General features: G+C 47.1%; 5 protein-coding genes across 5 annotated transcripts; 2 read left to right on the top strand and 3 right to left on the bottom strand.

Annotated features, from left to right (window-relative positions):
- Positions 1-164: 164 nt before the first annotated feature.
- F5891DRAFT_107018 (uncharacterized protein) lies at positions 165-1905 on the bottom strand. The gene is made up of 2 exons (XM_041363268.1): positions 1621-1905; positions 165-1549 (listed from the first exon to the last, which is right to left on the bottom strand). The coding sequence occupies exons 1-2, from the start codon at positions 1855-1857 to the stop codon at positions 326-328; spliced, it is 1461 nt and encodes a 486-aa protein (XP_041217959.1). The 5' UTR covers positions 1858-1905; the 3' UTR covers positions 165-325.
- Positions 1906-2712: 807 nt separating this feature from the next.
- Positions 2713-3461, top strand: F5891DRAFT_1070690 (uncharacterized protein). Its single transcript, XM_041363278.1, is given in 4 exon segments — positions 2713-2735; positions 2945-3155; positions 3166-3172; positions 3224-3461. The coding sequence occupies 3 exon segments, from the start codon at positions 3010-3012 to the stop codon at positions 3380-3382; spliced, it is 312 nt and encodes a 103-aa protein (XP_041217958.1). The 5' UTR covers positions 2713-2735; positions 2945-3009; the 3' UTR covers positions 3383-3461.
- A 1860-nt stretch (positions 3462-5321) lies between these two features.
- F5891DRAFT_1282541 (WD40-repeat-containing domain protein) lies at positions 5322-7616 on the top strand (the record flags this gene model as incomplete). Its single annotated transcript, XM_041370539.1, has 4 exons — positions 5322-6296; positions 6377-6469; positions 6522-7187; positions 7243-7616. The coding sequence occupies 4 exons, from the start codon at positions 5322-5324 to the stop codon at positions 7501-7503; spliced, it is 1995 nt and encodes a 664-aa protein (XP_041217957.1). The 3' UTR covers positions 7504-7616.
- F5891DRAFT_1282540 (uncharacterized protein) lies at positions 7617-16283 on the bottom strand. Its single transcript, XM_041370538.1, has 35 exons — positions 15852-16283; positions 15345-15802; positions 14990-15294; positions 14833-14941; positions 14739-14774; positions 14672-14684; positions 14516-14615; positions 14333-14462; positions 14267-14283; positions 14185-14212; positions 14111-14123; positions 14019-14061; positions 13905-13970; positions 13533-13854; positions 13301-13481; positions 13218-13247; positions 12980-13163; positions 12862-12924; positions 12769-12812; positions 12590-12711; positions 12284-12540; positions 12202-12233; positions 12083-12152; positions 11989-12025; positions 11804-11941; positions 11676-11759; positions 11070-11626; positions 10660-11020; positions 9949-10610; positions 9510-9896; positions 9197-9459; positions 9088-9151; positions 9013-9032; positions 8046-8958; positions 7617-7991 (listed from the first exon to the last, which is right to left on the bottom strand). Exons 1-35 carry the CDS (start codon positions 16009-16011, stop codon positions 7736-7738), a joined length of 6525 nt encoding a protein of 2174 aa, XP_041217956.1. The 5' UTR covers positions 16012-16283; the 3' UTR covers positions 7617-7735.
- F5891DRAFT_1197841 (uncharacterized protein) lies at positions 16268-16819 on the bottom strand (the record flags this gene model as incomplete). The annotated part of the gene is made up of 2 exons (XM_041368543.1): positions 16268-16396; positions 16451-16819. 2 exons carry the CDS (start codon positions 16817-16819, stop codon positions 16268-16270), a joined length of 498 nt encoding a protein of 165 aa, XP_041217955.1.
- Positions 16820-18300: the final 1481 nt, after the last annotated feature.

Raw genomic sequence — 18300 nt, 5'->3', positions numbered from 1 at the left:
TCATTATCACTTGGTATATCTTCTATATAATTTTTAGACTATCTTTATAGCACGCTAGACATGGCTATGGTATCTCATCATATGGCATGGATATATCCTATGTAGTTGTTGGATTTTATTAAGCACATATTGTGTTGTGTGATCAGATGGCCGTTACGGATACGGATATCAAAAGGACTGAACCAGTGAGTTGTTGGCGATTATGCAGAAGTACTAGTACAGCCATTCATAACTACAGTCAACAGCGACGACAACGATAACGAATGAATGAAAGAACTCGAAGGTATGTAACAACATTCGTGAATGTATTCCAAACCCAAATATTCTAGGAGGCTCCCACGACATGCGGCGCAGTAGCCGCTCTCAAAGATCTAAGATGCCTGTTGACTTCAACCCAACTTAAACCATATAGGTTTTGAACTTGGTCGATACAAGGGAGCCAGGCGGAAATGATGCGAGCGATAATTTCAGCATCCGCTATTTGAAACTCGGATGACTCCAAATCCAATGATCGTAGGGAGGTATGTTGTATTGGCTCAGCATCAGGATCGATGTCGATAGTTGCAATCTTGATTGGAACTTGTAGTGTATGCAATTGTGGACATAGACCGAGCGCTGTGAATAATCCACGGAGGGTGACTTCGGAAGAAAAAGCAGAGTCATCGATTTCCAGGGTGCGGATGTGCGGCCAACTAGACATAGCTTGCAAGAGCATATCATTGTCCAGGTAGATGTGAAAATTATTCAACATGAGCTTCAGGGTTCGGAGCTGTGTGAAGCAAAGGAAATGCGGAATTGGTGTCAAAGATCCGTCGTTTCCCATGAATTCGTCATCATAAGAACAAATGGAGATTTCTTCTAGAGTCCGACAGTGGGACAGAGCATGAAAGAGTTGCTCGGCCTGTTCTGAAAAGAAATAGTTGGCTTCAAACGCGAACTCTTTCAGCGAGGGAAATTGCGAGTGTTGCATGACTGTGATGATATCTTTAGGATCGTAGAGCTCTTGAAAAAAAAGGGTTGTGATGTTAAGGAATGATAGATTCACGATATCTCGTTTTGACAACGAAGAAGGGTCATTACACCCTTGCTCAATTCTCAATTTGAGAAGAGTAGGGAGGGAGGAGAGGTGCTTCCATGTTGCCCAGTCGAGCATTGGACAAGCCAGAGTTACAAGCTGCGTGCACCAATGAATCCTATCAGATAGCGGGGACAGCTCATCTGCTGTGCTGTCGCCATCGCATATTTCAGGAGTGTAGATGCGTAGATGCTCCAGAGCAATGCAACGTGTCACAAAAGATTGCAGACCCTCGTCGACGCTCAATAGATGACATCGGTGCAGCATGTGAGGCAGAAAGTGGTTCAAATATGTGGTGGAAAGACTTAATGACTTCAGCTTCGGAAAAATGCATGCCTCGGCAGGGATGACAGAGAGAAGGTGCGGATGTTCGGATTTTATGTCCAATGTGCGTATACGGGAGGAGTGACGCAGAAATTGATGGACCTCATGGGCAGATAATGGCTCGACATCTTTCGCCCAGGGCTCGTTCCACTATTAATATTATGTAGACGCTCGGTGAGCCGAAAACAAACAAACAAAGCGTAATAAAGTCGTGCACTGACCCTTGTACGACTATGATGATATATCAGTGGATGTAGCCTCGCTACACAACCTAGCAGTGGTTCTAACTCATGGATTTCAACCCACAACAAATCCATCGCAGGCTCATAGAAGATTTTGCATGTCCTTGCAAGCCCTGCAAACAATTTCTGGGTCGATGTTTGAGTAGATGGTATTGTGTTCACATAGGCGAATATCTCCAGGATGACTTCGGGAACAAGTAAAGCTTGATGCATCATTGGGGTACGGTAGAGTCAGGACTCAAGACAAGGTTTCATGTAAACCGGGCCAGGTGAAATTGACGCGGCCCTGCCGCGCCTGCCGCGGTCGTGACGCGCCTGTGACGCGGCACTGACGCGGCATATGTGACGCGGCACTGTAACAAATTCCTACGTACAGATCATGTTTACACAACTTCATATCGCATTCCAAACACTTTGAATCGTCGTTAATGATCAACATATGAGTGTCTGCCTGCGTACAGGCTCTATAGTGCTGTATTTACCTCTCACCAAATTTACAGTGCTTGTCCTCTGCGTTCATACTACTAGTATGCATCTTGCGCGTGACGCAGCGCGTCAGTCTTATATGTTGCATTACCTCTAATTCGTTCATCTATGTTGGTTTTCAGATGCAGTGTCAAATGTTGTCTCACTGCGTCAAGCTTCGACCTCACCCTGCCAAGTTTGATCCACTCTCTATACCCTGCACCACCACGTCAAGCCCCAACCATGACATGTCAGAAGCCTCGTTTAGGCTGCGTCAAGCACTACTCACACCACGGCAAGTTCTCCCAAATATCTTCGCAGTCTCTGTATTAATATCAACATCCACACTCTATGCCGCGTCAAGGCCTACTACAGTGCCGCGTCAAATGCGCGTCAGTGCCGCGTCAAACAAGTTGTGCCGCGTCAGTTGCCGCGTCAAACCTCCTCCATGCCGCGTCAGTGCCGCGTCACAGGCGCGTCACGCCGCGTCAAACCTCGTCACTGCCGCGTCACCCGCGCGTCACGCCGCGTCAAACTTCATTCATGCCGCGTCACAAGTAGCACATGCCGCGTCAGACCTCATCACCTCCACATGCCGCGTCAAACCTCACCACCTCAACTGTCACACTGTCCGTATAACTTAGGTATATTTTACTTTACATCTGTCATAATAACTGGTATTCTGACAGTGTTCCTTTTCATCCTGACAGAATTAGATGTCGTACACTGTAATTGTCCATAGACAATAATAAATTTATTTTACTACGCATCGAAGCTCGAAACGAAGAATGGAACGATAACATGCTGTTGAACATGGCTTGGGCTGATCTCATGATAAGCTATCCTACCAATAGCTTCGTGGCTGACGTCGACCTCGAGTGTCTGACCGCACTAGAAGCAAGGATGTTCGAGGATTCCGAAGAAGCAGGACCTGCAGGCAACCAGCAGTGGGGTTTGGATGGTGGCCAACATTACAGGCGATGGAATGTGTATCTCGGAATTCCTGACGAATGGGTTTCTGCAAGAGATTATAGCGAGAGTGAACTTGAAGTGAGGAAGACATTACCTGCTCCGTTCGATAGATATGATATCTAACTTATGTGATTGACAGCGCGGCCCCTTATTCAGTGATAACTCTGATGCTACATCTTTGGGGTCTGCAGACGAGCTATCCGAAGCTGTAGTTCCTTCTCTGCCGGCCGAAGAATGTCCGCCCGTTAAACGTCGATGTGCTCCACAGGCTCGAAGGGTCCAGAGAGGGAGGAAGAGAAAATAGTCATTGGCTTATGTGTACCTAGTTGTACATGGCTCTGAGGCAAATAAAATAACAAAAGAATGGTCGTGAACTCATCCAACTTGATCTGGAAGTTGAATATAGAATATAGGAATGGCGCGTCAGTGGCCGCGTCAAGGATCGTTAGTGCCGCGTCAAGGCTCGTCAGTGCCGCGTCACGGCCGCGTCACGACCGCGGCAGGACCGCGTCAAAATAGCTACGCCCATGTAAACCTAAAAGCATTGCCTGCGTGGGACCAATAATATTAATGAGTGTTAACTTGTTACCTGCTATTCTCAGAATTCCAGTCAGTGGTATATACAGTTGAACGTCAAACACGTAGTATGAATACAATTTATATAACGCATGACTCTCACGAATGCGGTCACCGTGACCAAGAGTCCGAGTCAATCAAACAACAGTGTTGGCCGGGTGCATACCCCATCTTGGGCCGCAATGTACCTGATCAGAGGCTTACCTTGACAACAACAACACAACCGTAAGTGTTGGTTCGTGTTCAAAAGAGGTAGCTTGATGTTTTGACTTGCAGGCCTCAACCCTGATGCTGAGTTGCAACGTAACACCCCTGAAGTATATGGCTGTCTTATTCAGTGCCGCACAGGACACAGCTTCATTGGAGAATACTAATGGTCAATCCATCATTGCGTCTAGCCGAAACCTTTTATTGAAAGCGGCCTGGTTTAAACCTGTAGTTAGCCTGTAGTTCCGAAGACTCACATACATACACAAGTACCAGAGGATCCGTAGCTACTTTCAATGATGTTCGAAGGCTTGAATTTTTCGGAGGAGTTGTGACTGATCTGAATTTTCTGAAAGACAATCTCCATGGGATACAAAGGACATGTATATAGGCCATCTAAGACCGATGAGTTACTGGTCTAAAGAGTCTTGAGAACAATCGTCAGTAGCATCAAGAAATGGAGAAAGCATATTTTATACCAAGGACGGTTGGATCCAGTTTCTTCACAATGACATGACTTGCGCGCGAATGGGCTTGACTGTGCTCGTACTATGTACTGAAGCAGAAGACGAAGCTGCAAACGATTCTAATTTGAAATAACACGAGAAACATGCCAAGAACGAGATAACTGGAGCACACCGTATCCGAGTCAGGGTCATTTCTAGAAACAACAGAATGAGAAATCACAGATCAACAACTTGTGAGTATGTACCAGACGACAGGAATACGGCGCAGAACTACACATCTATATGGATGAAACCCGTCCTCTGCTCGAGCGGCACTTTTGTCTTCACAGCGTGAGCCCAGGCTACCTTCGTGCAGTCCATGGCACTACCATTCTTCGAATCCTTGAACACGTTCTCGTAAAGGGCCTTGACGATGAGTTTTGCGACTGCGTCATTGACTACCCAGAAAGTGCCTGAACCACCAGAACGGTAGACCTGCTGCGAGATCAATGCCCTCGTTAGGGGTCCGCTTGTTGCCGTGACACCTGAGCGCTTCGTCCACGCAGCCATGAAACTGTGGGAACGAACAACTGCCCAATTTCCTCAACTCCCAACCGACACCCACTGATTTCTGGTCATTGCGCGCTGGGGTCGTCTGAAAGGTGCTTCCCGTGAGTGATACCCCAAGTTCTTCTGCCGGTTGAAGCTGACGACTCGCTTACCAGAGACATCAGATACCCACGAAGATTTGTTGCATCTTATCGAATTTAGCAGGACCTGAACTCGTCGTCCAAAGCTGTTTTGTGGGGGAGGATTGGATATTAAATTTTGTAAGTAGACTATCTCGTGAGTAATGGCCTGTGTGGTTCTGATGAGCATTAAATTGGAAGGAGATAAGCCCCTGGATTCACCAACAATCATTGCCATTGTCAGATAACCTGATCTGAGTCCAAGATCCCTGTAGACTTCTCTCGCGTACACGATCTACCTTATTTGATCACCCAAGCGCCGACCATGTCGTCATCCACCAGTACGACGGCAGTGGTCACGCCACGCCACACGATGCAAGGTCATGCAAGACAGGTCAACAGTGCTGTGCACTTGCCTGACGGACGACACATCATCACATGTTCGTCGGACGGCTCACTCCGACTATGGGACCTAGAGAGTGGAGCACAGATAGGCGAGGACTGGCGAGACGAAGATAATGTAGTATTTCGATCCATGTCATTGTCTCCAAACGGCAAAACGATTGCAAGCGGAGACTATGACGGGAAAGTGAGGTTGTGGGATGTCGAGACGAGGAAGGTCATTGCCAGATGGACAGGGCACGCCCATACTGTGCAATCATTGTGCTGGAGTGCAGATGATAAACGAATGGCAAGTGGATCCTGGGATGGGACGGCAAGAGTCTGGGATGTCAAGAAGGGCAAAACCGTCCTGAAAATCGAAACCAGTCACGCCCGGGTGAATACGGTGATGTACTCGCCTGACTCATCAAAACTCGCCACGGGGGGGTATGAGGAGAACGCTGTGAAAATCTGGGACACGAAAACGGGAAAGCGTCTCAAAACACTCAAACACTCAAACACAGTTCGCAGCTTGGCATGGACGTCCTTGGATGGAAATGGCAAACTCATCTCCGATTCATATGATCAGATTAGGATATACGACACCGCCACTTGGGAGCAAATCGCTATCCTTGAAGGTCACACAAAGCATGTCACCGCCCTCTCCTTGTCTCAGAACAATCGCCTCCTTGCAAGTGCATCTTATGATAAAACAGCACGTTTATGGAATGTTGACACCAACCTCCCAGTTGGACCACCCCTCCAGCATGAAAACGTTTTGTGGTCCGTAGCTCTTTCCCCTGATGCAAAGGTGCTAGTTATTGCCGAGGACACAACCGCGTACACTTGGGACGTTCACGCCATCCTCAAAGAAGCTGGCCTTGAGGACATACTTTCCATTGGTTCCAATATTGTCACGGTAGGTGTCAACAACTTGAGTCAACAACTTGAGTCAACATATCCATATCACCTGCTCTCTCTGACAATGTCTGCTGTTAGGCACCAGAGGAAAGACAGGAACAGGAACAGACGCCACCTCAAGATGATGATTCAGGACCCCGCTCTTCGCTCAGTGACAGGTCATTTTTGGAAGTACGTACCGAGTTTGCAATCTCTCTCATTCATTATAACAGCAATATTGTAGCTTGATGCTACGCGATGTCCTGGCCAATTTGACGATATAGATGAACTTCCGCCAATGTTTTTTCATGGGATGGAAGCCCCTCAGTCCTCCCCAATGGATGATTTACGCCCACATTCCTCTGCAAATGCATTTCTCGCTCGCCTTCTCTCGCTCCTCCACCGCTTTCGACCCGACAATGATGGAACGACTGAACTTCCGCAACCTTCGCGGCCTTTGGCGGTCCATCTACGTACACTCCTCGCTCGCCTGTCCTCACTCATTCACCGCTTTTCACCTGAAAGTGATGCACCAAATGAACTTCAGCAACCCTCCACGCCTTCCCGGTTAGATCCACATGTGCTTCTGGCTCGCCTTTCCTCACTTTTCTCCCGATCTCGACTCAGTACAGACGAAGAAGGCGAACATCATCTAACATTGCCTACGAGTTCACATTCAGATGCGAGGCTCATCGGCCGGCTGTCCTTATTCTTCCGCTCTCAACCCCACACCAACGAAGAAGCCGAACATCATCCCACAGTGGCTTCAAGTTCACGTCCATATGCGAGGCTCGTCAGCCGGCTGTCTTCACTCTTCCGCTCTCAACCCCACACCAATGGACAAACAGAACTTCCGCAACGCCCAAGTCGTCCTCGTGTTGTCGACGTGGCTGCAGTGCGGGACAAACAGGTATGGCTCTCCTTGGTGCATTTACAATCGCTGTGGTTTAGTGATCTCCGTTCAGAGTTTGGTTGTTGCTCGGGGGCCAAATTTTAAGAAAGCAAAACGAGCATATGAGGAACGAACCAAATCCCACGCTCAAGCTCAGGCATCGTCATCGGGCACTCAGCCTGCCCATGCTTCGACATTAGCGACATCTCCTGTTCCAGGTACTAACACTACCACAATAGGCGCAGCAACCCCGCAGTCACCACCCATCCCATGGTGGAGTCAGATCGTGCTATTTCTCTGCTGTGCATCTCCACCACCTGCCAATAGTCATTGATACAATTAGCGTTGCAGCATTTGGACAACTACTTCACCTTTGCTTCTAGTGATTTCGCACTTATGTCTCTTTCCTTATGTCTTTCCAGTACACCATCAATCTCATTTCCTCATCATAAGCCTCATGCAATGCACCGGACAGGATAACACAGGGAAGGACTAATACACTGTACAAAATGATATATGATACACCAACGAAAGGACAGTCTCAACTCTCCGCAACCTAAACGAAATCAACAGTCGTTCATACCCTCGACATTGAGAGCGGGTCTCCCCTTCTCCTTTCCCGCGCGAACCTTCTTTGCAACAATGCCCCTATAGGCCATTTGAAAGTCAGATTGCATATCTTTCATGCTGCTCGGAACCCCCTGCATGAATTCCTCGACCTCTAGAACTCCAGATCTGAGTGCATCAACGTCACGGGCACGATGAGCGGATGAGGAAGGTTCTAGCTGCTTGCGCAGTTTCAATCCCTTCCTGAGGAGCGTTCTGTAAATAGGACGGTGTCAGTTATTGCATGTTGCTGAGTAAGTGAGGACTGACGCTATCCCGCTTCTCTGCTTGCCCAACTCTTCAAGCTTTTCATGAGACTCCTTGTTGAAAAGGCCTTTTGTCTTCGTTTTGGCAGCTCGAGTCAGAGCAATGCCTCGCTCCAAGCACACCAGAAGGTGAGGCAATGGTCCAAGGAAGAGCAAGCTGTAATAACCCGGACGCCATTCAGGGGACTGCGTCTCCTTCAGGCATGTCATGAATATCGCATCGATTTCGGGATTGACTGCACGACTCGAGCGGCGTCTGACGTAACGACGGTATGCGTTCTGAATTTTGCAAGCCGCTTCTTCTTCCTGCACCGATGGTCCGTTGGTGCGTAGCGACTCGTCAAGATCAGGTGCAATCAATGTCATCGCTTCATTCACAGTCTCCGACGCATCACGGGTCTCGGTATCAGCATTCGCCGTGACATCTTCCTCCCTTTCTTCCTCTCCTTCGAACTCTTGAGGTTGTGGTTCCTTTATCTCTTTCTCATCGTGCTGGATAACCTGTGGTTGGTCTTTGGAATGTCCTAAGCGGGGTACGGGGGCAGGGGCCTCTATTCTCAGGGTAGACTGTGCGATCACTGCGTACGATGAGAGGAGATGGGGGATCTCGATGGTCTTCTCATATACGAGCCGTCGGCCTATACTAGTATTGACTCGAGTATATTGGTTCATCGTTTTATGGACAAGATGCACCAGGTTGCCCACTCCTTTATTGTCGTCGAAAGCCAGGAGAGCTCGCAAGTAAACGTCTGAGGGTGGCGCCTGTCCTGGCAAGGGTGTCATGTATCTGACCACGTCATCCACGAGCTTCCGATAGTTAGCTAGACGCCAGTTTGAAGGAGTGTTGTTGTCGTGCAGAGAAAGAATGATATTGTCTACTTTGTTTCTCAAGAAGCGATTCCTGATGTTATGAGCAACTAATGAACACAATTCAGCAGCGGATGGGTATTGAAAAGAGACAATAAGCGTACTGAGGCAGAGAACTCTGCAGCTGTAATACACGTGATCAATATGCACATCGCCGACGGATACTAAATTGAACTCACATCCGGGAAATGAAAACATTACGGAGAATAGGCGTAAATCTCGTATGGTTCAGCCAGAGGAAATCTGCCTAATTGTAGTCTCGGATCTCCGAGAAGTCGAGAGACTCACCCATGCCTGCTTCTACGCGCAATGCTTCGACCAGCCTCGCTATCTCATCCAGAAGCTTACCCATCAAAAATAGCTTAGTTTCTTTCTCCGTGGTGAATTTGTGGGGGAACAGTAGCCAGCTACATGGAAGGACGACGTTATGAAGAGGAAACTTATTGAAGTGTGGGTCCATTTGATAGTTGATTACAAAAGTGCTGCAGATGTCCTCGATACAGTCGCACAACACCGAGAGGTTGACATATAAACGATTATCGAGGACATGTCTGAATTGCACTTAGTTCATTGCATGTAGAGACAAGAAGAACGTGCCTACATAATATACAGAATCCCCGACGAGATGCTGCTGCGGGTAGCTCCTTGGTAAGAACTAAGTAGGTCATGGACCATATAGCGATTGTCCCCCTTGCGAAACAGTTCTAACGGTCCGGAGATCGTACAATTTGCTCGAGAGATGTAGACAGGTGCGTCGTTCCTGTCAAAAGCAAAACTAAGACTGGTTATTCCCATCAACGCCGTCAAAAATTCAGCCTGGGTATGGAATGCGTCGAGCGAGTAGAAGGATTCGCGGATCCAGAGCTTCACCACTTTCATGCCATCTAGACGAAGAGGCATCAGGTTCATGTCGAGGTCCGCGGGAGAACCTTGAATGAAGAAGGGTGGATTGATAGCCTCGTAAAGATGCTTGAGCCAGTCCCTCATGCTGATAAAGTGATCAGTATGAGTACTCGATTATAAGCTACCTCCAGGTGTACCTATCGCGTCGCTCAATGTATGGGTGAGCGGAATACATGAATTGCAAGATCAGGATTTGCCATATGTGGATGGCAACACGGTTGTTGTAATACTGGCGATCCAATTTCGATACTGCAACATGCTCTTGGGGACAGTTATCTATTCGACATACTCCGGATATCAAGAATTGCAGGCATTGCGAGAAAACGGGAGATTTGCAGCACATAACATCGATCTCCGATATTTTGTCTTTCAAGATCGTTCGAATGGATTGTTGTAGCAGCTTGGTGACGATTCTACGAGAAGCTGTGTACCCGGACGGATGTTTCGATACAAAAATGATGCCCTGGCGGATTTCCATTAAGTTGTGGAGGAACGTTCCATCTGGTATGAGAAACTGGTCACCGGACAACCGCACGATGGAGAATAGTCTTTGAATACCCCTATGCTCCATGGGGTCAGGGAAGGTTAAAATCAGATAGAGCAGTCGTGCATAGGCGTGAAATTGTTGAAGGAACCATTGCATTTCATCGACCGCGAAAGTTCGAATGTCTGTGGTTCGAGAGAATATATGGTCCAGGCAAAGGAGAGCTGCTGGCTCGTTGTTCTGTTCATGGAAGCCAAGCGCAAGATTTCTCAACAGCTCGCGATTTCCGCGCAAGATGCTCTGAAACATCGATATCTGGATGTCGATCAGTTCAGTTGGTCACTTTGGTACTGCTAATACGTACTTGATCACGTGCCGCCGGCGTTAGTTTGTTCGTCTCTAGTTGATCAGCAAGAGCGATGAAATGCTGCATTGGCTCGTCAGCAATGGATTCCACAGTGATTCTAAAGGAGCATTGGCGCCAGAAGTATTCCAATATAGTATCGGCCGCACGGATGGTAGAATCGATGTTGCTTTCGTCCTTCATGAATGCCCGGACAGCTTCCAAGGGCCTATTCTCTGACAAGTGGAGCTCTGCGGCCTCATAGTACCTCGAATGAGATTCAAGCAGTAAGGCGCGAGCGTCATCGAGATCATAGTCCTCCAGAGATTCGAGTTCCTCATCAACTTCCTCATCAAATGTCGAGAAGAGGGGCAAGGGGGGCCTGCGCAATTGCTATTAAATAGAAACATTGTGGAGAGTCTTAAACTTACTGAGTGTTGTTCCTGCTGCAGTAAGACTGTTCGCGCACAACGCATAACTTCGCTGTGGGTTCTTCGGGTATATCCATTCCATGGTCATTGAGGACATGGAGGTTCCTGTCAAACCGTCCAACCTTGCGATATCTCCTCGCCGCTTGCTCAAACTCTTGAGCATTGAAATAGGCCTCAGCGGCTTTAAGATCGTCTCCTGCTCGAACGTAGCAATCCGCTGAGTTACGATAGTACTGGAGCTTTTGATTTCCTGTCGCGGTCGCCCCACAATCAGTAAAGGCATCGGCAGCCACGTTGAAAGCTCTTTTTTGGTCGCAGAGTAAGGCCACTCCGACACTAGAACGTGCAACATCTCGCAGTTGATATGCTTCACAGACCTTCACTTCACGACGAAGGTTGGCACGTTCGAAGCAATGGATAGCCTGCGAGTAGCGCTTGTGCGAGAATAGTGAGCGCCCGAAGGATGCCCATTCTTCTGGAGTCGAGGAGACGGCTAGATGAGGGACATCTGTGCCGGGGGTACAATTCTGGACCTGATTGCGAGACGTCCAGAACAGCTGAAAAGTAATCAGATCGAGTTACACCAACATGATGCTCTAAATGTACACGCATCGGGTCTGATTTATTAGATTTGTCGACGATCCACAAGTTCTTCCTTGCTCGAGTGATTCCCACATAAAGAAGTTTGAGCTAATAAAAGTAAGCTGGAGTTTGTTTCAAGGATCGGTGCCTACCTCGCTACAAACCCCAGCGTATTGCACCTCGTCTCGATCGAAGTTTGGTACATATCTTTGACCATCTACCCCATCGAGAACTACGCGCCATCGTGACAGATCTACAGCAGAATCCTCGAAAAAGTTGTACAGCAGCACCTGACCGAAGTCAGACATCCATCAGGTAGCAAACTTGGCTTTCTTACATCATTGAATTCCAGGCCTTTGCTCTCATAAAGTGTCCTGCGTACATATGTGAACATAAAAACACAGAGTAAAGGTAGTCTTAACACAACTCACATAATCAGTCCAACTTCACCAACTTCGTCGCGTAACTTCTGACGTGCTGCATCGTCACGCACAAGAATGCCTAGATACCTTATCAGTGTATGAATGAAACCTCCAATCAATTACTTTACATTGCTCTGCCCCAAACTCAATGCGACCACGCCTGGAAGAATCCTCAGGAGGAAAGCAGGGTTATCATGCAGGACCACTTACCTCGTCCAAAACCAGAACTGTTCATGGCGAACGATGTTTTTATCCCAACCGGTAAAAAACACAGGCTTCAGCCCGTCAACCACCCCCTTTTCTGGCCGAAGATTATCGATTGTGTTGGGCCAAAATTCTGTGATGAGTTCGATCACAGAACTTGCGCAGTTGACGATTCCACCGTGCGATGTGTAGTTGATCGCCAATTGAAATATCGCAGGCTGACGAAGACATGCTCCAGCGGAATTGACCGAAATATCCTGCTGCTGCTTCAAGATATTAATTCAGGCCCGAGCTAAGTCGCTGTCTGCTGACCTCAACACGGTAGAGAAATGCTTTCAGATCATTAAACCTGAAGGAACTCCCTGCAGAGATTGTCTGGGCGGTGTCACCAGCCCAGAACAAACCGTTTGGGTTCCTGCATAATCGCTTCAAAACTACAACAGAAAGTTCTAAAGTGGTTTATGTTAACGAAGAATAGAGTAACTACTTACAGAGTGCATCGATCAGAAGGATGTCTTGTACGTCGTCGACATACCTAGTGCAGGTGGTCGGAAGCAGGATGCATTGGTGGAGATAACACGTACAGATAATCAATCTGTTGGCCAGGGATCATCTGGCTTTGCAAGACCTTGAGTATTGCATGCGTACTGTTTGGGCACATATTGTGACATTACGTGGGTGACAAGGTGTAATAGGTCGTACCGGTCTGCAGCATCATGATGACGTCGCTGCTTCTTGATTTTCGTATAACGCTCGAAGATGTCATACAGAATTCCCCTCTGGTTCGCAAAATTTGGGTAAGAACGATGAGAAAGACGAATGTAGTTTGGGCGATCGAGAACTCCTTCAGGACAGGTCGGTCCGTGCTCGGAGCCTTGAACGATCCCTGTAGGTATATCCATGAACTGTCAGTGTCAAGATGATACAAATTAGTACTCGCCCATGATCTCGCTGAAAACCAACCACGGGTCTGATGGGGTAGTGTCAATACTTCATTGTTATCACAAGAGAAAATGACACTACTGAGATTCTTGGTGAGATTCCACGGAAAATGAGGCCAGTATTGATTTGCGAATACATCATAGGTGACGAAGCAGTCATGCGCTTCAGCATTGTCAATATTGAAGAAAGATCCTGCACTCTCTCTCGTTTCGGAGACATCGTTACCTGAGATATCGATATCTGCCGCGATCATCTGTGCCAGCTACATAAACGATTAGCTTGGGAACTGTCCGGGCGATGGCTTGGGACGTACTCGATCGAAAGTCACAAAGAGGGGAAAGTGCTCATCCTCAAGTTTGCTGTATTTCATAGGTATATTCATCTGTGATTTGGACAGGTCGTCGAGATCAACAAGGCCTTCCTGAATACTTTGTGCCTTCATTTTGGCAAGTTCCTCCAGGGTATAGTCTGCTAACGCCAGAGATTCGAGAAACTTCGTAAAACACTCTTTCGCTCTTGTAGCGAGCACTCTGTATTTGGTGACGAAAATTTGGCGTGGCTTCGGCATGTCAACAGCACTCATTTCCCAAGCTCGCTGAATGCCGAGAATCTTAAATAGCATCGTCGTGGTTTTTCTAGTTGAGCGTGATTAACAAGCTACTCGTATCAGGGGCAGGACACTTACCCCGTGCCTCTGCGACCCAAGATGTAACATGACGTGGTACATTCGACAATCTTTTGTTCTTGAGGTCTGATCCAATATCGATCAGTAAATTCAGTTCATTGGGGCAGAACTTACGTGAGCATAAAGACGTGCTGTACATCTTGGTCTGCGATGAGACCTTTTGCAAAGATGAGAATAAGTGGCGAGTTAACTACATGATCACTCACTATGCAGGAACGCCTAAAAAGAGAGGTTACCGAGTCAATATTTGCGTGACCATAAACAGTATTTATAAACTTACTTGCGAGAATGTGAAATATTTCTCCAAACTAGAAAATTGTTAGATTGAAACCAATTTGTATAAGGATGGCAAAAATCCGTACACAAGCAAAGATTGAAGCTATGGCATGGATCAATGGCCGCACAAATGACAACTGAAAATACTCAACGTGGTCCATGTCCTCATCACTAAGATCAAGTGGGCTTGCTGAGAATTCTGGTTCATGTTCAGATAGTGGGAATGACGCAGGCAGAATCGTGCTCTCTTTAGACAAGACAGGCCTGTTCCGAAAGATACACCTGCGCAAGCAACAATTCACTGAATTGCATCAAGAGTCGAAAAATGCCCTCACCTGCTACGATATTCTCTGCCCTTGCGTGTGAGATAGCTACTCAAGGCATCCCATACTCTGTCAAGCTGAGCATCCATATAAATGCCATATATCTTGATTACTGGAGTTCATGTAAATGCTAATGGCGGACAGACGTAATTGCGCTTGATAGTTTACCTTGTCTTTCGGACTGTCAAGACTACAGCCTCAGTATCATGCTCGATGTTGATGTAAAACGACGTACCTTTCCATCTTGGTCAGGGACACAATCGATCTGGTACTGTTAGAAAAGGTCGGTTGTCGCAAGCTCTAAATGACGTATGTGACATTACACTTACTACTAATCGTAGGTCCTTTGTCATCTTGGCATCGTAGATGGGTATGCCTGCATCCGGCCTGTTGAGTAGCTTGTGATTATCATCTGAGAAATAGCCATTCGATAGTTGTCTGTGGAAACGATGAGATCATTGCAGTGAAATTCATCAGAAGACAGACTTGATCTGCTTGAAGATGATCTTGAATATATTCTTATCTGCTCTACGGAATTCACGCAATTTTTTGTAGGCCTGCGTAGATATGAGGATTCGCCACTCTCCGAACCCGTCCGCATTCTCAAAGTAAAGCACAGCCTTCATAAACTGCACCATTTGATACGCATTGGGTCGAGTTGTCGGGCTCTCGACATCCTCGGTTGACGAAACTTCAGGCGCAACATCTTTGGCAGACTCATCCACGTTTGGGAGAAGTAAGGCTTTAATGGCGCCTGCCAATTCCGTTCTCCGCAAAAGCGAGAGGTAGAACTTATGGAGAGCTGTCAGGGGAAATGTCAAAAAGCAGCGAATATACACACCAAGAGAGCATTTTTCAGCTTCGTAAGAATATGAGTAGACAATGATGCGGCAGCCTCGCTCGTGAGAGGCACAACCACATCAAGCCTCGGGAAGATAGATGCGTCGATAGACGTATGAGCTATCGGGAGATTACTCTCGCGTATTTTATGAGGGACTTTCTTCTTGACGAATCCATCATCAGATTTGTCAAAGAGATTGTTCTCATCTTCGAACGACCCTGCACCAGAAAATTTCATAGTGTTCAATCTGCAGAGTACATGTAAAGCGTCCTCGATGAAGCCTCTGTGGCGGCTGATGTCCCTAGCGACATCCATCGCTAGAGGCTCGTCTGGAAAAGCTAAAAAGTACATAGACAGATTGTCTAGCATCGTTCTTGCCACAGATGTTGGATATTCTTGAGATTTCCTTGGAAAGTCTGTCATGATCTGTGAGATCATTGCCTCACGGCGATCCCAAACTGTTAGAGAATCAGAGCTGATGACGCTTGAAGGAAGTTTGTGAGATACCAGAAATAATATATGCAAAAACATAGGGTGATGACGACATATGTTTGACTGTAGCTTGTAATGCGGTTGCCCCCGAACTTGAAATCGTGTCCAGATGGCGCAAGGCGGTTCTGAGGCCTGCCTCGTTGACTATTCGATCTCTGGAGAGTAGATCCAACATGGTCTGTTGAACAAGAGAAGCTTGTGATGATGACGTGGTTATATGAAAAGCTGTGGAACTTAGACTTGAGCTATGTCAATGGTACAAAGAACTTGGAGGACTCAGAAGTCCGAGTGCGAGTTTGCAACGAGGTTGTCCTTATATCGCCGAGCCGGCGCTCTGTCTGAATTTCCAAACAGGTTAAGGCGCAAATAGCACGCCCAAAATCGACACCTGCAGGCAACCTGAAGTCGTACATAGCGGTAAACTTGGACCCTCAAATGATCCCAAACCGTGACTGTGAGAAGTTGAACGTAGGTGTGGCGTTCGAGTCGACATTCCTGATATCCGATTCCTTATCGGGATATTTCCTACGCCATAGGGTACTGGCCCAGTACAATGGTAACTGAATTGTTGGCAAGTTATTTGTCACCCCTAAATACAGTAAAAACGAGCTTACTGGAATGCTGGCAGATTTGAATGCAGCAGCTGCTGCTATTGTAAGGTCATCCACCCATTTGACAAGAAGTACTGTCTCGGGAGACTCGTGATACTGATCCAAGTAGCCACCAAGCACATTGGTCACGGCATTGAGGCTAGGTCCGCGCTCCTTAAAAGAAATGGGACCTTTGTTACGCTGACCCATGCGCACTTCGAGTTCATGGTTCACTGCGCCGATGGGACCATAATCCTGGATCTTTTCATCATCCAAGGTGAAGAAATCGAAGCCATACTGTGGGATCGAAGGGTCTGCATAAGGAATGGTTTCGGGGAGATTTTGAAGATAAAGAGATAGTAACTGTAGCTTATTTCTCGTTTCACAATTCATGGTTGCGAATGTTTTCCATTTAATGGCCTAGCCAGTGTAGATATTTTGCAAGATTCACAGATTCACCACCACGGAGACGCCCGATTGGCAAACTCCAAATTCACCCAAATTTACACCCCCAAAATGCCCTTCGAGATTCACATGCTGATTAACGCTAATTGACAGGTGTAAATTTACGCCTGTAAATTTACACCCCTCTATTTGACCGTACACTAGTACTGGGCATTTACCAAGTTCAGCTGGTCTTCGAATTGATGGTCCAGCACGGGCTTGCCAAGTTCATGAAACCTACGGCAGCCAATCCGTGAGTGTGGAAGATCATTATCAGCATGATGCACTTCAGGTAAGTTCAGGCTATCTGTGTGTCTCCCAGACATGTCCTGACCTCATGTTTACTACTAGTATTAATTATCATGCAAATGTTGACAGAATACACTGCAGAATGTCATAACCCGTTCCTTCCCATGGTCGTCTAGAGTTAAATCGATACACACACCATGGTCGGGCAGACTGGCAGAATGTTCATTAACTGGTGATTGTTGAGGTCCACTCCCAGGATACAATTCTACGAAGATGAAGACTCGGGTGCAGCACCGCCGCAGTTGGAGATTTTGAGCATACCCAAAGTGAACGATCACAGTGGGGCAGATGCCATGAAGATCGAGTGGAGCTCCAAGCTCCGTGCAGCAACCTCCACTTTGGTCGAAACGACTCAGACTATAAGGTATTGCAGATCTCATTTCATTAACGAAGTTACTCTCTTTCAGATTTACAATGTACCGTACGCGCAGATGCTGTTTTCGCATTCTAAGACGGAGGATAATTCACACATTGATGTATCTATGCAGAAACCCTGAGGACGGGCCAATCATAATTGTATTATTTCACTATTTCACATCTTCACGAATCACGGTGCAGCCTCGTATCATGACAAATATTCTCTTGTCCTTGTCATCCTCGTGCACAACCGTACCAAATGCCTTCAACCACTCGTTATGACACTTAAAAGAACGGACGAACACTAACCAATGGGCTAATGCTTTTCACGCCTCAACAGCTTTCCGCATCCATGGCACTCATCTCTTACCATCAAGTGGTAGTATCAACTCCGCTGAATATATATACCCAATGGGTATAACTGTCGATTGCAGCAAGTCGAAAACGAATGTCAAGTCTGCGGAAGTACGGATCATCAAGCATTCGCCAAATCAGTGAAGCAGGAAAGAGGTTGCGACGGATGTTCTCTTCACCCATGTAAGTACTGGACCCCAACACATGTTTTTACCTGAGTTACTTTGTCTTAGAGAGCTTTCTCGCGGGAATTCATTTTCCCTGCATATATGGTACAACAAACGTTTTGGAACTAAGCACGAAGATATTACTTTCGATCCAGATGACGTGATCCGCGTGTATGATTCAAGATAAGGTGAAACAAGAATCAATGCATTGCTTTCTCGCCTTGATCGCTCGCGGGTTCCAAC

This window comes from Suillus fuscotomentosus (assembly GCF_016647785.1).
Source record: "Suillus fuscotomentosus strain FC203 chromosome Unknown F5891scaffold_133, whole genome shotgun sequence".
NCBI lineage: Eukaryota > Fungi > Basidiomycota > Agaricomycetes > Boletales > Suillaceae > Suillus > Suillus fuscotomentosus.
Note: the sequence above shows the minus strand (reverse complement) of the source record. Positions and strands in the feature narration are given on the sequence as shown.

What these genes read in the sequence shown, in the direction of transcription:
- F5891DRAFT_1070690 (XM_041363278.1), top strand. Translation starts at nt 3,010, where the DNA reads ATGTTCGAGGATTCCGAAGAAGCAGGACCTGCAGGCAACCAGCAGTGG.
- F5891DRAFT_107018 (XM_041363268.1), bottom strand. Translation starts at nt 1,857, where the DNA reads ATGATGCATCAAGCTTTACTTGTTCCCGAAGTCATCCTGGAGATATTC. An exon ending in ATCATCATAGTCGTACAAGG is followed by an intron (nt 1,550 to 1,620) that starts GTCAGTGCACGA and finishes TAATATTAATAG; the next exon opens with TGGAACGAGCCCTGGGCGAA.
- F5891DRAFT_1282540 (XM_041370538.1), bottom strand. Translation starts at nt 16,011, where the DNA reads ATGTTGGATCTACTCTCCAGAGATCGAATAGTCAACGAGGCAGGCCTC. An exon ending in GGCCAACAGATTGATTATCT is followed by an intron (nt 12,813 to 12,861) that starts GTACGTGTTATC and finishes CACCTGCACTAG; the next exon opens with GTATGTCGACGACGTACAAG. An exon ending in GCGCGTAGAAGCAGGCATGG is followed by an intron (nt 9,152 to 9,196) that starts GTGAGTCTCTCG and finishes ACAATTAGGCAG; the next exon opens with ATTTCCTCTGGCTGAACCAT.